Below are 16,324 nucleotides of genomic sequence, written 5' to 3'. Positions count from 1 at the left end.
CATCGATGCTAGGGTGGGGTGATGTGTTCGGGCGGAGAAAATAAAAAGATACTTATGCCGGATTCCGAGTGGTTGCGGAGTAGATGGAATCCGAGGAGAGAGGTGGTTGTGCTACGCACATGGGGAGTACCTACCTACGCATGGTGCGCGTAGAGACGATTTGACGGACTCTGTCCTGCGACTTGTCGTACGGCCGACTTGTCGTACGGACTTGATTGTGATTGCTGCGTGCTTACAGTGATTTATGTATTCAATTCCTGTTTATTAGAATATTAGTACATACACACATATATCTATATGTTTGTGCTTTCCCTGGCACCATGAGAATGGAACTCCGGGTTACGCCCGAGTTCACTCTCTAAGCAATTAGCTTAGGACGTTGTTACGCAACGTTTCAGGTCGTGAGCAACAGTAGCCGAGGAGCGGACATCGAAGACTGGTGTGACCTGCCGTGTGATCATGTATAATTATTCTCTACGGTACAATTACGTTTTCGGGGAACGGTTTGTGTTATATCGGTGGTAGACTTTTATGGTTTGTAATAATGTGATACTACCACTGTGTATGTATAATTATAACTGGAATAATGTACCGTATATGTATGTAAGAAAGTTTCTTCCGCTGAACTCTAAAAATAAAAGTTTAAATTCCCGCGGATTTTTTTGGAAATGCGATTTTTATTTTACTTGTCCATGTGGGCAAAGGTGCGGTGGAAATGGCGAGCGGCAATGGTTTTTCAGTTGAAGAGAACTGTTGAAAGAGGCGGTTTCTTGTACATCAAGCAACTGAGTCATCTTCTCCGTGACGTCATTCTGTATTACATGTCTTAAAAAGAACAAAAACAAAAAAGGTTTTCTTGTATATCAAGCAAGTGGGGTTGGGTTCAATTAGGGTTTGTTCGTTCCACTGTCAATCTTTTTTTTTATTCTCTCTTTGTGGCCATATGGAATCTATCTGCATCGTAATATATTAAAAGGATGAATTGGTTTCCACATATCTATCATATTTTTTTTATAACCGAATATCTTAGACGAAAGTTCAGACTAATCTGAAGCCGAAAATCATTCATATGGTTTAAATTATAAGATTATTCTCCAAATTTAAAGTTTGAGCTTGGGATATTTCTTCTGATGTTGTCAAAATCTAGTTTTGAAAAAAAAAGGGTCTGAATTTTTCATGTGCTAAAACAAGAAGATATAAATATGTTCAAACTCTCGTCTACACGTATTACCCATCCCTTAATGACATGTTATATTGGAATATTGGTATTATATCTCATAAATATTTGTATTATTATTATTTGTATAAAAAGTAAAGTGTAATAACCCGTTCCCAAAACTCGATTGTCAAATTGAGTTGTGAGATTTTGGAATATTGGTATTATATCTCATAAATATTTGTATTATTATTATTTGTATAAAAAGTAAAGAGTAGTGGAAAAAAATAACGATTTTTCTAAAAATTTGTAACTTTAAAACAATATAAAAATTTAAAATATTGTTATATTCCTTGACCGCGTTATTCAAATAATAAAATTCATTGAATCAATGTAATGTACACGGTTGTTTGTTTTTGTAGAACCACAACAGTCCACGTCAGCAAAATTAAAATTTCAGTAATATGAATCACATGATCTTCTCTTTTAAATTGAAAATTTTTATGATCCATATGTTTGAAATTTTTAGGCTTAATTTATATCAAGTTTCGAGGATAGTTTTGTATTTTTTTTATAGTTAAAAGCAATAGTTTTCGAAGATTTTTTTTTACACATACTATTTGGACATTTTTTTATTATTTTTAGTTAGTTCTACATTAAAAACACCAATTTATGAAAACTGGAAAAATGACTTATAGATTAATATTATAAATATCTTTTAATTTATTAATTATATATATATATATTCAAGTTACGTTTATTTAAATTGATAAATATTTCATAAAAATAATATGAAACTAAAAAAAATGTGTTAAAACAATGTCTAATACATATTATGAAATTATCCGTTAAAATGATATAACAAATCTCTATAGGTACTAATTAATAAAAAATAAAATTTAACATGTTTTCAATTTATTCCTAAAATTTGAAATTTTAAAATTCAACGCTCATCTATTTCCTCTCTCCTAAACTAATTATTAAGATTAGCCTCAATTCACCAATATATCAAAACTCAATTGATATTTATTGTTTCAAAAGTAAATGAGATTTCATATTTTGGTAAGTGTCTCAAATGATAATGACTAGGATTTGACCCCAACTAAAGAAATGGTTGAAAAATTTTAATTTAATAAATTATTTGAAGAATCTAATTATATTTGAATATTCAAAATTAGAGGAGAACCACAACTATGACTCAATGAGTCGAAGATTGAGATAAACATGGGTCGGTCCCACAAGAGTGGAGTTTCACATAATTTTTTGTTGGTCCCACCCACCAATTTTCATCATCTCGTCACGTCGATCTAAATCATCTAATTCACATATAATGAAAAAAAAAATTTAATCGAATCTCATAATTCGAATTTACCTTTTTTTTTTTCTGACCACTTTTTGTCAACTTTTTTTTTATAATTTTAAAAATATTCAAATAATATTATTTGTTTGGAATATTCAAATAAATATTTAGAATACGATATAAGCTGCTATACATTTTTTTTTTTGTATTTTGTACCATTGCAAACTATATATCAATAGTAGTTGAGATTACTAATCGGAGTCATCTAATTTTCGATATCAAACCAATTATCGCACCAAATGTTTTTTTTAATCATAAATTGCATTGTGACACAAATATAATGCATTTTAAATCAGATATGTTGTAAAAGTCAAATCAAATATAATATAATAAATCTAACCAATAAATTATAAAAAATCAAAATAAAATTTTTAAAAGTAAAGATTTTTATCAACTCATCAAATTCTAGATCAAGTTTTTGAAATCTAAAGCTCTATTTTGAATAACTTTTTTTATGGTATTAAAATTTATAAATTAACAAGACTAAAAAAAATGTATTTATAATAACTAAGAACAAATAATATATTAACAAACGTATATTACTAAAAACTTATATAATAAACCAATAATACAAATAAAAGACAAAAATTTTTTTTTTTTAGGCCCACAAATTCACTCATGACCCGCAAGAATTGGCAAATATTTCTGTATCAATTCGTCACGGACCAACACGTAAACCTTTTTTTTTAAATCAGGACCTTGAAAATATATATAACAAACCCAACTTATATGATCTGATTTAGAGCTTAACAATCACTAGAAGATCATTTGGCAATAAAAAGCATATTGTAAATGCTTCCCATATATTTCATGCCTTAAATATTTTCAAGTATTGTGGTAACTAAAAGCATTAAGTGGAGGACCAACAACTCCCATATTAAGATCTAATGATGCCAACATTTATCTACACTGATGAGTCAATTAAAGAATTATAATCACAAAAACTATCCTATTACATTGGATAAATTAATAAAAAAAAATTATATGAAAATTGCACGATTACATTAACAACATGGAAATTTCGAAAAGTTCATACAAAAATACATCATAGAGTTTGGAATTTCGGAATGTTTAAAAATATTGAAATTATTTTGATTTGGTAAAATTTATTTACGTGTTAATTATTACGTTTTTATAATTCAATAAAACTATGTTTTTTGTTGGGTAAGTTTACAAAAAGAAAAATCTTTTTCTAGATAACTATCAAAACTCACATTCAAATATGTAAAATGATCAAATATAATAAAAATCAACGAAAAATATCTTTATTCACCATGATGATGAGAGAAAAATACCTTTTCTTTATTCGTTTCCATGGAAGATGAATCTCTCTCTCTCTCTCTCTCTCTCTCTCTCTCTCTCTCTCTTCCACCGTCACAGCAACTATATGAACATATATGCATTTAACACAAAAGTGGTAGACCCCAAAAATTCTACACGAATCATTGCCACAAATCACCTCTCACACTTTTGCAATGCTCAAACAGATTCTTCTCTCCCAAAACCCAAGACATTGATTCAAGGGTTTTTGAAAAGAATCAATTTTTTTTTTATCAGATGAAGAACATGAAAGTAGTGTCTGATCAGATTTTCTAAATCCCAAGAAGAAAATCTGTGCTTTTGGTTTTGGATGAATGAGATGAGCAAAAACTCGGAAACCCAGAATGTCTAATCATTCTTTCCGCTTCCCGAAACCGCCATTGATGGATGTCTCGAAGCTTCAGCATCAGAACAAGAGGAAAGTATGGTTTCTGTCTCTGATTCTCTTCTTCATCGCCTCCACTCTCCTCATCATCACCTCCACATTCTCCACTTCCTCACTCCTGCGTGCCTACGCATTCTCTCGCCGCCGTATAAGCCCACGCGCCGCCGCGAAACCTCGTCCAAAGTTCGTCGAATCGAAGCTTCGCGTGACGGAAACTTCAAAAGAACCCATACCCAGAATCGCCTACCTGATCTCCGGCTCGAGAGGAGATTGCGAGAGCTTGAAGAGGGCTCTGAGAGCTCTGTACCACCCGAGGAATCAGTACGTTGTTCATCTGGACCTGGAGGCGACGGCGGAGGAGCGGATGGAGCTGGCGAGGTTTACGGCGGAGGAGCCTTCGTTCGCAGCGGTTGGGAACGTGAGAACGATCGTGAGGGCGAATCTGGTTACTTACAGGGGACCGACGATGGTGAGCAACACGCTTCACGCGGCGGCGGTTTTGCTCCGGCACGGCGGCGCGTGGGATTGGTTCATCAACCTCAGTGCTTCTGATTATCCTCTGGTCACTCAAGACGGTAAAATGATTAGATTTGCTTCGTCTTTGTTTCCACTGTGGTTTCTGAAATTGGTGCTGACGTTTTTGGTTCTTGTTGAGTTCGGAAATGCGAGAAATATTGTCTGAATATGGCATTGTTGCTCTCCACTGATCCTTAGTTGTATTTTGTTGAAATACTTGATTTATCAGTGTGTATGTGTGTATGCATTGGTTGGCCAATCAAGATTGCTGAAAATGGAAATTGATTTCTGAGAATCTTGCTAATTCTGGGTTCAATGCATAATTTTCGAACGAGGAACTTCAAGATTCGTGGTCAGCTTCGATCTTGAAGAATTCAGACAAAGTTGTAGCTTTTCCGAGAAATCTGAACTCTTGAGTCTTTGTTTTCGTTGTGGTTTTCTGACATTGGTGGTGATGTTTTTGGTTCTTGTTAGATTTCAGTTGAAATTCTCGATTTCTCGGCCCCTTGATTCCGAATTTGATTCGATATTGTTCTCATTTTGTTGATATGGTGGATCGTTTAGAATGGTGAATTTGTACATTACATAGATTTCCCTTGATGAAAATGGATATTGGGTCACTGAGAAACTTGCTGGTTCTTGCTTTGATGCATGTATGAGGAGGAGCTTACCAGATTTTTGGTCACTTTGATCTTGAAGAATTCGGATAAAGTCTCGTGCTTTGAGAAATCCAAACTCTTTTTAATCGGAACCCGAAAATTTTGTTAGCTTCGTCCCGAGACGTATGACACGGCTCGATGAAATAACCCGGGACTAGCTCGGTTCATGTAATAAGCTTTCTAGGAAATCTCTTAGGTTGTACCGCTCTCCCGATTAAGTTGTTTGTTCGTTCTGTTTACTCGACAGATTTGCTTCACGTCTTCTCGACAGTTCCCCGAGACTTCAATTTTATCGAGCATACGAGCGACATCGGTTGGAAAGAGTAAGCTATTTCGATCTGTTCTCTGTCTTGATTCCATTCTAATCAGATGTGAATTTTGGTTAATGTATGTATTGAATCTGCAGATGGCACAGAGCGAAACCCGTAATAATCGATCCCGGGCTGTATAGCCTCGAGAAATCGGATGTATTTTGGGTTACCGAGAAGCGAAGCATGCCATCTGCGTATCGGCTTTTCACAGGCGAGTTTACAAGTATCCGTTCCGTTTATTTTCCATCCTATCTCTTGCTTTCTCGTCTAGTCCCCTAATACTTGCGTTTATCCGTCTCGAATTTTTCCGACAGGATCCGCGTGGATGATGCTTTCCCGTCAGTTCATCGAGTACTCGCTATTCGGTTGGGACAACCTCCCGAGGATAACCCTAATGTACTACTCGAATTTCCTATCCTCGCCCGAGGGATACTTCCACACGGTCATTTGCAACGCCGACGAATTCAAGAACACGACCGTGAACCACGACCTCCATTTCATTTCGTGGGACAACCCTCCGAAACAGCATCCCCACTTCCTTACGACCGACCATTTCGACAGAATGGTCGGAAGCAACGCTCCCTTCGCGAGAAAGTTCGGAAACAACGAGCCGGTTCTCGACAGGATCGATTCCGAACTTCTAGGGAAGAGTAGCCCTGACGTGTTTGTCCCGGGAGGGTGGTTTCGAGGGGAAGGAGAGATGATCGTTTCGGGAAACGGGACCGAGCTGAGGCCGGGACCGGGGGCTGAGAGGCTGAAGAAGCTGATAACAGGGCTCTTGTCGGCTCAAGATTTTCGTAGAACACAATGTGCCTGAAACTGAGAATCGGTTATGTAATAAGAGAAGTTTTAGAGGAATCTATAGGAGTAACTAAAAGGGGGAACAAAGATGTTGTCTCTAATATGTTATATATATATATATATATATATATATATATATAATTTTTATTTATTTTTCATTATGAGATAACTTATTATTAATATTATTATTTCTATTAAAGTGGTGAATGATTACGACATTAAAATTCTTCCGTTCCTTTTAGAGGAGAGATGTGTGGCGGATGAGCACATGCATGGGGAGTGGAAAAGAGAGATCTGAGATTTTGGGTTATTTTTGTAATTTTTAATTTTATGAGAGACGTTTAGCTATTTTTTTTGGGTTTTTTTATGTGGAATCAAATTGAAACGTTTAAAATTTCGGTGATGAACGAGTATCCAATTTTTATTTTTTTTATGTAACTCATATGACCATTTAAACATCTGAGTTTTAGATTTATTTGCTCAGTAAATTTATTTTATTTTAAAGTTTGACTAAAAAACACAAACTTGGCCAGAAAAAAACAGTTTATTTAATCGCCGTTTTATTATAAGTTATATTTTTAAATTACCATAAAGATTTACTTATTCAATAAATGCAATATCATACATTTGAGACCTTCACAAATTCACAATCATAATTTTCTATAGGGGTAATCGCCAAAAAAACCCTGTACTTTTCTCAGGTCAACGAAAAACTCTATACTTTTTTATTATCAATTAAACCCTATATTTAGCGTGATTAATCCATAAAACCCCGTACTTTTTAAAAATTCACCGAAAATCTCCTACGAATGCCAACTCAAATAAAAATGATGATGTGACAATGACATGACATGAACACATCATCATAATTATGTCACATCATCATTTCAAACAAAATTTAAATTAAATTAATATATATACATACAAATTCACACATACATACATATATATATATATATATATATATATTAAATATAAAATTACTTATAACTAATAAAAAATATATGCATATCTACAATATATATATTATAAATTATATTATAAATAATATATATATATATGCATATTATTTTTTAATATATATTGTATATATATTAGTTGTAATTATTTTTATTTTAATATGCATATTAGTTGTATATATATATGTTAATTATAATTACTTTTATTTTAATATGTATATTAGTAATATATGTATATATATAACTAATATATATACATATACATATTATTTTTAATATATATTAGTTATAATTATTTGTATTTTAATATATATCATGTATGTATATAAAATTAATTATAATTACTTTTATTTTAATGTATATATATTAGTTATAATATACATATATATTGTAGTTATGTGTATATATATTTTATTAATTACAAATAATTTTATTTTTAATATATATATATATATATATGGGAATTTGTATGTATATATATATTAATTTAAATAAATAATTTAATTTAAATTTTATATGAAATGATGATGTAGCATAATTATGATGATGTGTTCATGTCATGTCATTGTCACATCATCATTTTTGCTTGAGTTAATATTCGCGGGGGATTTTCGGTGAATTTTTAAAAAGTACAGAGTTTTATAAATTAATCACACCAAGTACAGGGTGTGGTAATAAAAAAAAAGTATAGGGTTTTATCAATCAAATATTATTAAAAAATGTTTTTCGATTATTTCTATATAATTTTACATTCGATTTTTTTCAGGTTTAAAAAACTATCAATTTAATCTTTAATATCGAATTTAGTTTGAATACAATTATATATTATTTGGTTTAGATGTGTTAAAAAACCTTGAATAGTTTTACGGAAACATTCATCCCAAACGCTGTCATAAATAAGTACAAGTCGCAGAAAGAACAACCTCCGCATAAAGGATTATCCAACTACGGTCGGTGACCAGACCTCTCTATAGGCTTCTACCAATAGCTCAGTTTGGCCGAAAAACTTTTCGACCCGTCCCCTCGAGCCATTTCTCATACAGCCTCTCTTCGCTATTGCATTCACGAACGGATCCGTCACCCGAAACCCGAATTCAAAGGGATGAAAGATGGGTTAGCAGAGAGCTAAACAGTAGGACTGAGTGACAGAAACTCTCTGCATTGGCAACAAACGGCTACTCGCATTTTCCGTATATTCCGCTCCGAGGATTTTGATCAGATCGTTCAAGGACAGGCCCGGGTTTTCGCTCACGGTTTTCCGTTCCACCTTCGGAGAAGAAAAAAAAAACAGATTGTTGGGATAAATGTGAGAGAAAAAAAACAAACCGGAAATTCGATATTCAAAACTTACTTCGAGCGCGGATTCACGATGTCTGAACTCTGAGAAGGACTATCGATGTCTTGTCCAAATAGTGCTTGTTGGGGACTCTCTGACAGAAGAGATCTATGGCAGAATATAAGAGCCAAGCTGCTTTCTGGCATAACATATCCAACCGCCTGAAATCAGAGGGCTCTCAGCATAACATTCAGATCGGTAATGTTCAAACAAGTTTAGCTCCTAAAATTACCAGGAATGATCAGATCTAGAGGTTTCCTCATCCGGAGAATTAGCTTGCTTATAACAAATGATTCAAGAACTCGTCACAAGCATCTATAAGCACTAAGTCTCTACTGCAGCTAGTAGGACGGGGTCGGTACCCGGATTTTTGGGGTACCGGTCTCGGCCTCGCATCCATGGGTGTTCTGGGATATTATATCGGTCTCTAAGACCCGTGAACCCGCAGCCCAAACCGAATACCGACGGATAAACCATCATGGTTCGGAAAAACCTGAAGTCAAACCCACAGTCCGTCTTCGGGTTCGTTGGTGGTCGGATATCCGCGAGACCTAACTAGTAGTATCAAACACAGGTTTAACTCAACTCCCAAAGACTTGGGGAACATAATGAGTTTCTTGAAGAACTGAAGAGGAGAGATATATGTCACCCGCAAGCCAAGCAATTTTTAACTCTTGACACAAGATCAGCTAATCAGTGTAACATCTCAATGCATAATCATGAAAACACATTAGCAATCCAATTAGTATGCAAGGAGAGTGATACACACATGTTCCCTAATACCCATCGAACAATCTCAGATTTCAAGCAATCTGAAGATTCACTAAGGGTATCTAGCAAAACATCATGGCCGCATGATTAAAGATCCTACCCACTTTTCATGTCTACGAGCAAAACAAGAGATTCGAGTTAAAATTCAACCTGATCCAATGAAATCCATGATCTGGTATCATCATCATCATCATCATCATCATCAGCTCCTCCGCCCTTTTCTCGTTAAACCAGAACACAACAATTAATAAATTCCCCAGTTTGCCTAACCAAATTCGTCGATCTCCAACGCCGATGGGGATTCCGATTATTACGGAGGAGCCCTAAACTGCACAAGCCCAGTGACTAATCAGCCTCATCGAGGCCAAAACGGGAGTTAGTCACGAGAATTCGAACATCATCTTACGAGAAAAGAGAGAGAGAGGGTTCACCGGAGGAGACAACGTTGATGCTAGTTCTGGTTACACCGGGAAAGCGAATCTCTGGTTTCCAATTTTTTTTTTTTTTTTTTGCGTTTTTCTTTTTATTCTTCCTTCTGTATTTAACTTTTCATTATTGTGTAGAAGTCCTCCAACTATAAAAACTTTTCGTTTTGAGTCACAACGTTTGTTTAGATATTAACAACCCTCGTAGATCCTCAATTTCAACCATGAATTTCTAAATTGATTTAGAAGAGCCCTAAGATATTAATTCTCCATATTAACCATAGTTTACACACACACACACACATGTATACATACACAAGCCTCTATATACAAAGCTAACTCTAAACTTTGAAATAGTTTAGAAAAACAGAATACTAAATTAATCAACATAGCATTTTTTTTCTTATCGAACATCAACACATACCTTATTGGTATGAATTTTTATTCTCCATCACAAATATATATATCTTTTTACACACAAGGATCGATATGTCCATGGCCAAAGAAAGATATATAACATCTATGTATGGTTCCATGAACCTAAGAATATCATAATTCTAATTGGATCTTCCGACCGTTCGGTCCAATTTCGTTTTCCACGATCGTCCGAACCGAAAAACTTTCTGGTTATAACTTTGGAAGCGGCATCCCGTAATTTATCCCCGACGGTAGTATTTTCCGGCGATCTCTTGGCCGGAAAATCATCGCCGGAAAGTTTGTTGCCGGACTTCATGTCTTGTGGATAAGAAGAAGCAGAAGGGGAAGAAGAAAGAGTGATGCTTTTGTAATTTGTTAGGTTATTGAAATATTTAGAGTCGTGTGAGATGTGAGATGGGTATAAATAGAGGGGGGAAGTGATCATATGCGGATGCCCACCCAATATTATTCGAATATAATAAAAATATAATATTTATGATAATATATTCACTATGGAAAAAAGTTGTCTTTTTTCTTGGTGGAATCTTATATCTTGACAACAACGATTTTTAAATATTTTTATTTATAAAAAAATACCTAAAATGGTTCCCACTTTATATTGGAAAATCTCGGGCTTTGTTTAGGTTATTGCTAGACTATATTGTTAAACGAACTCTTATTAACTTTATAAGCATGTTTTTCCTAAACTTGTTTATTTCAATTTTTTACATTATATTATAAAAAGTTATATATTTTACTTTATTTATTTTACTATTTCAATAAATAATTATATACTTTAAATGATAAAAATGATATCTCAATAATAAAATTATATGAGTTGAACACTTCCACGTTGAAACGTTTGGTAGCAAAGTAGAGGTACTTTAAAGCAACTAATCATTCTTATTAAAATCGATTTAATTTATAATTATCCGATCGCATCAATCGTTCATTATGTGATTTCAGGCCTAGAAATATTCAATACGATCAATATGCCTAACCAAATTCATTTTTATAAGAAGCAATATTTAAACGAACTTCTCTAATTTATTTTAATGCACCTATTAAATGAAGATAATACCGAGGATAAAAAACATGCATGATGAAACGATCTAAAAAATGAATTTTCTTGGCGACTAGAAAATATCTCTCTTAATTTAATTTAGTGATTAATTTAAACTTAAATAAATTATAAAAAAAATTAGAATTCGAGTTTAAATATATTATAATTAATGTTAAAAAATTATTTCAACTGTATATAAATCTTAGATAGTAAAATAATATATTCTACAATTAAAAATTTTGGTCAAATCACAGATATTTAGCATTTAATAATCATATGTATTTTGTCTTTACCAATTCATCAACTTTATTTTGTCTTCTCATTAATAATGCACCAACCTAATTGTCATGTGCATATATAGACTTAATCAATAAATTAATTGCTCTCGAATTTATGAAATTTTCTGCTCATGATGTCCCACGGTTAAAAGCAAAGGAGCAGAATACTTTCCTTATGCCTTGTGGGTGACAGATTGCGAAATTAGCTCACCATTTATTCTTTTCATATATAAATGTAAGAAAAAAATGATTTTATTAGGGTGAAAAATAGGAAAATAGCTTCACACGTGGTATTTTCAATTGTATATATCATATTTAATCGGTTTCTATTTGTTTTTTTATTGAAAAAATATACTTATTTACTTAAAAATTTGTTTCAATTCAATTTTATTGATATAGTTATACTATTTAGTTAAAAAGATATACAATTATTTCTAGTTTTCTCTATAGTCATATGCCATTAGATATTATTTGGAAATATCCACCTTATATATCCACCGGTACTAAACTAACTAGGCTTCTTGAAAAATTTGATAATTATTCATATAAAAGTTTGTGTAACATTGCAATGGAGAATCCTAAGTGGATTATGTGGACCAACTAAAATATGTGATAAGCTATAATGATATCCACATCATAGCATATGCTAGGAAGTGTAATATTGACTCTTTAAGAGCACCAATGGCCATCTACTTCACCTATATTCCCTTTTGTGCTTATCTAAGAGACATACAACATCGTTTTCATGGATGCCAATTGCAATTGGACTAAAAGCATAGTTTTATTAAGGAAAAAATTTCCAAAATCAAATTATAAGACAAACCATATATCATAAAGTTTTATGATTGTACTTGTACATAAGCTTAAAATATAAACTAGAATAAATCATCTTGTTAGGAAGTCAATTTTTCGGATTTTTTTAAAATATTAAAATTTTATCATTTTATTTTTCTGATTCGAATATTCTATTTTAATTGTTATGGATGATAGGGGAAATAATTTCGCAAAAAAAAATCGACGAATGCACACAAATGAACACAAATTTATAGAAAATCTCGAGGTATAAGTTAAACATTTTCTAAAGAATAAATTTACTTTTAAACAAAGTTGTTTCGGGTTAATATAAAGTACTATTAGAATACAACAAAATTATGTTTTTTCTCTACAAACAAAACTCGAAAAAAATCCTTACTCACACTCAAAAATATTTAGACTATTTTTTTTTTGTTTGGAATAAATAGATAAATGAGAATTTTTTATAATACACAGTTACAAAGTAATGAGTTTATATAGCCATGATTTTAAGTTACTTCATTAAATCAAATAAATTACTTATTAATTTAATGATATGTTATATAAACATATAAATCATGTTGTTAGGATGTCAATTGTTCAGATTTCTTGGAAATACTAATTTTTTTTTTATCATTTCCATTTTCTGATTTCAAAGATTCTGTTTTGATTTCCAAAGGAAAAAAAATGTTCTTACAAGAATAATTACTAACAAGAATGATCTGGTGTGAATATAAAATATCAATGCAAGTTTTGTTAATACCCTCTACCACTCTACAAATATGTAATTAGTTGTATAAAGTATAGTACATAAAAATAAAATCGGGTATTATTTTTCATCTCATTTTCTTTTCCTTATTGGATTTTCAAATACATAAGAGCATTCGAATTTATTCACATATATAAATATTTTTTTGGTTATCACCATATTTTGTATTTATTTTTGTCTAAGATATTCTTATTAGATCGTGAAATCTTAGTATATTTTGGTTGAATCATTGTGATGACGTCGTGAGTCTTTTTTTTCATCCCATTTTACATTTTATTACAATCAAATTATTTACCTGAATATAAAATCCCAAAACCATATTAAAGCTTTGATGTGATGTGTTTTTAAATCGGAATAGACTATTTATAATTTGATCATTAATATACCTTGTTTTTTTTTTTTTATCATAACGCTAGAACATAACGATCAACAAAAATAAGAGCCATACAAATATTCTATAATATTTTTAATTTTTTTGTATAAAATATAAATATTACACCATTATCATGGCTATAAAAAAGTGAAGACAAACACAAAGCACTATTACAATGGGGAAGAAACTGTGTATTGTTTTTTCCCCAAATAAATAATTGTGTTTATTTGATTAGAAGGGCGTCTATTCAGTTCCTGGATACAAAAAATATCCATAGGACAATGCATGGCCCACAAACATATTTTCGATAAAATATTTATTAAAATTATTTAGCTTTTAAAATAATTATATTATATTTATTTTTTATAGAAAATTTGAGATTAATACACCATTTCTATTAAAATCTCGAATTAAAATACACATTTTAAAGATACGAGATTTTAAAATCCTAGATTAATACATGCCTTTTTTTTTTCTTCCAGAGATTAGTTTAATACACAAACCTCTGATTTGTTTTTTCATAAACCATAATAAGTGTTGACGATGTCAGCAATCTGACCACCGGATTTCCACATGGTAATTAGAAAACCTAATTAGAATTTAGAAATCACGTCAATTGCCACCAATGAAAACAATGATACAATCATAAGAAAATATAAAACTTTAAAAAACACATCCACGTATTCAACATTTACATATATATATATATATACATACGCATATGAATAGACATATATACGCACATATATACACATACAAATATACACATGCTTATGCACACATATACATCTATATATACACATATATAGCTTATACGTATATACATATATATACAAGCAAATATATGTACCGATATCCCCATATACATGTTTATACACAAATATATACACATGTATAAAAGTTTATACATATGTATATATGTATATAGTCATATATTTATATGTATGTGTGTAGACATGTATATATGTATGTGTGTAGACATGTATATAAGTATGTATTAGTATTGTGTGTAAACATGTATGTATAAGTATATACATGTGTGTATATATGTGTATGTATGTGTATATATGTCTATGTACATATGTATAAGTATGTATACGTGTATATATTTTCAATTTCTTTTTTATTTTTTATAATGTATCAATATTTTATACATATCAGTTTACGTAATATTTTATTGGGTTTATCATATCATATTTCGATTTCGGTTTTGAATTCCATATGGTAACGTGATTTTTCATAGTATCAACGACTTTATCAAAATTTTAAAAATCTTAAGAGTTCATACATATATATATATATATATATATTAAGTTCGTTTTTTTTTAAATTTATATATTAATTTAAATTTTAAAATTCATATACTTATTAAAATTTCTAATAGAATCTATCAGTATAAGAATTTTTCTTAATTTTAATTTAGAATGTTATATTATATTTATTTTTGATTTTGTAGATCTATGAGTACATACCAGCCGTTGGATCAAATCCCAAGCTGACGTGGAAAAAAAGTAGAAAGTTTCGGTTCGTGTCAAAATAGGGGATCATTACAACAGTCATTTTCGTTTGTGTCGAAAAAAATTTCCGAGAACAAATTGGTTAGGGTTTTTGAAGGGGTTTTGGTTTTTCCCTCTCTCTTCGATTCGATCTTGTGACTGTGAAGTTCTCTCTTCCAGTTCCTCTTCGTCTCTCTCTCACACCTAGGGTTTCGGTCCTTCCGGAGGGCTGTACCAGTGAGCTCCAATGGTGTCGCCGAAGGAGTTAGTGGCGATTGCACAGTCTTCGCTTCTCGGACCGTCGCCTCCGACACCGACGCAGCGAATCGAGCTCATTCACGCTATTCGCAGCTCCTCTGCCTCTCTTCTTAACTTCCTCTCTTTCACTGTTCGTGTTCTTCTCGCTGGTATTCGAATGTCTTCTTTGCTTTTTATAGCTATAATTTTTGCTAATGAGTGTAAATCACGTGTTGTTTCAGCCTCCGAAGCCTTCGGACAGAGCGCAGGTACAGTCCCGTGAAGTTCGGCTCCCGGATTCGTCGCCAATATCTTTGGATGACCAAGACGTTCAGATTGTAAGTTTGTAAATGGGAAGACGAATATTCAGTGTTTCTGCTTAAATGTTGCAAATCAAGTTACTGAACCTTTATCCGTCAATCATGAATTGTCCTATTGACTGTCTCATGATTGGTTAGATTTTGAAACTCAGTTAGGAGAAGAATAGAGACTGTTTACGGCATTCTTTCATAGAATTCCTTTTTTTATTCTGTTTTTATTGTTTTCTACGGTGGATGCATTGGATTGAATGATGTGACTTGCTCTCTTCGACTGGATTCATTTGGATAGAATGAGCGGCCAAACTGTTTTATATTGTTCACCATTTTGATGTGATAGAATAAGTGGCTGAATTGCCTGCAAAGGGATTATATTTCTACTCATAAGGTTAATCCGTAAAGTTGATATAGATTGACGTCGAGACAGTACTAGCTGCTATTGCCACATATTGGGTTTGCTCCTTTTGTCTTAGCTGCTTTGCCATTTACTAGTTTTCTCCTTTTCTCTTAAACCCTGTTGATTAGCTTATACAGCATGTCCAAGTTTGGGTATATTGATATTTCTTCCTTTCTTCTCTTTCCC

At 32.1% G+C, this 16,324-nt stretch overlaps 2 protein-coding genes and 1 long non-coding RNA gene across 8 annotated transcripts in view; 2 read left to right on the top strand and 1 right to left on the bottom strand.

The window, feature by feature from the left end:
• The first annotated feature begins 3,862 nt into the window (after positions 1-3,862).
• Positions 3,863-6,661, top strand: LOC104808993 (beta-glucuronosyltransferase GlcAT14B-like). Its single transcript, XM_010534865.2, has 4 exons — positions 3,863-4,796; positions 5,644-5,719; positions 5,803-5,918; positions 6,022-6,661. Exons 1-4 carry the CDS (start codon positions 4,181-4,183, stop codon positions 6,522-6,524), a joined length of 1,311 nt encoding a protein of 436 aa, XP_010533167.1. The 5' UTR covers positions 3,863-4,180; the 3' UTR covers positions 6,525-6,661.
• Positions 6,662-8,306: 1,645 nt separating this feature from the next.
• Positions 8,307-10,814, bottom strand: LOC104808992. Of its 6 annotated transcripts, none has more exons than XR_771075.2 (3): positions 9,036-10,814; positions 8,819-8,964; positions 8,307-8,734 (listed from the first exon to the last, which is right to left on the bottom strand). It is a non-coding gene; the product is annotated as an uncharacterized LOC104808992 (long non-coding RNA). The 6 variants fall into 6 exon arrangements; XR_771078.2 differs by having other exon boundaries at positions 9,725-10,814; XR_771077.2 differs by having other exon boundaries at positions 8,819-9,902; positions 9,981-10,814.
• A 4,458-nt stretch (positions 10,815-15,272) lies between these two features.
• The window catches only part of LOC104808989 (nuclear pore complex protein NUP205), an 18,024-nt gene continuing 16,972 nt past the window's right edge, over positions 15,273-16,324 (top strand). The window contains exons 1-2 of the mRNA XM_010534861.1: positions 15,273-15,575; positions 15,667-15,762. Of these exons, the coding sequence (XP_010533163.1) occupies positions 15,435-15,575; positions 15,667-15,762 (237 nt within the window). The 5' untranslated portion in view covers positions 15,273-15,434. The remainder of the gene's footprint in view (positions 15,576-15,666; positions 15,763-16,324) is intronic.

The sequence above is a fragment of the Tarenaya hassleriana genome, unplaced genomic scaffold (assembly GCF_000463585.1).
Source record: "Tarenaya hassleriana unplaced genomic scaffold, ASM46358v1 Cleome15, whole genome shotgun sequence".
Lineage (NCBI taxonomy): Eukaryota > Viridiplantae > Streptophyta > Magnoliopsida > Brassicales > Cleomaceae > Tarenaya > Tarenaya hassleriana.
The sequence above is the reverse complement of the archived record's forward strand: the minus strand, read 5'-3'. Positions and strand labels throughout refer to the sequence as shown.

Coding starts and splice junctions, on each gene's coding strand:
- LOC104808993 (XM_010534865.2), top strand. CDS start 4,181: ATGTCTAATCATTCTTTCCGCTTCCCGAAACCGCCATTGATGGATGTC. Junction 4,797..5,643: donor TCCTCTGGTCACTCAAGACG/GTAAAATGATTA, acceptor TTTACTCGACAG/ATTTGCTTCACGTCTTCTCG. Junction 5,919..6,021: donor TGCGTATCGGCTTTTCACAG/GCGAGTTTACAA, acceptor TTTTTCCGACAG/GATCCGCGTGGATGATGCTT.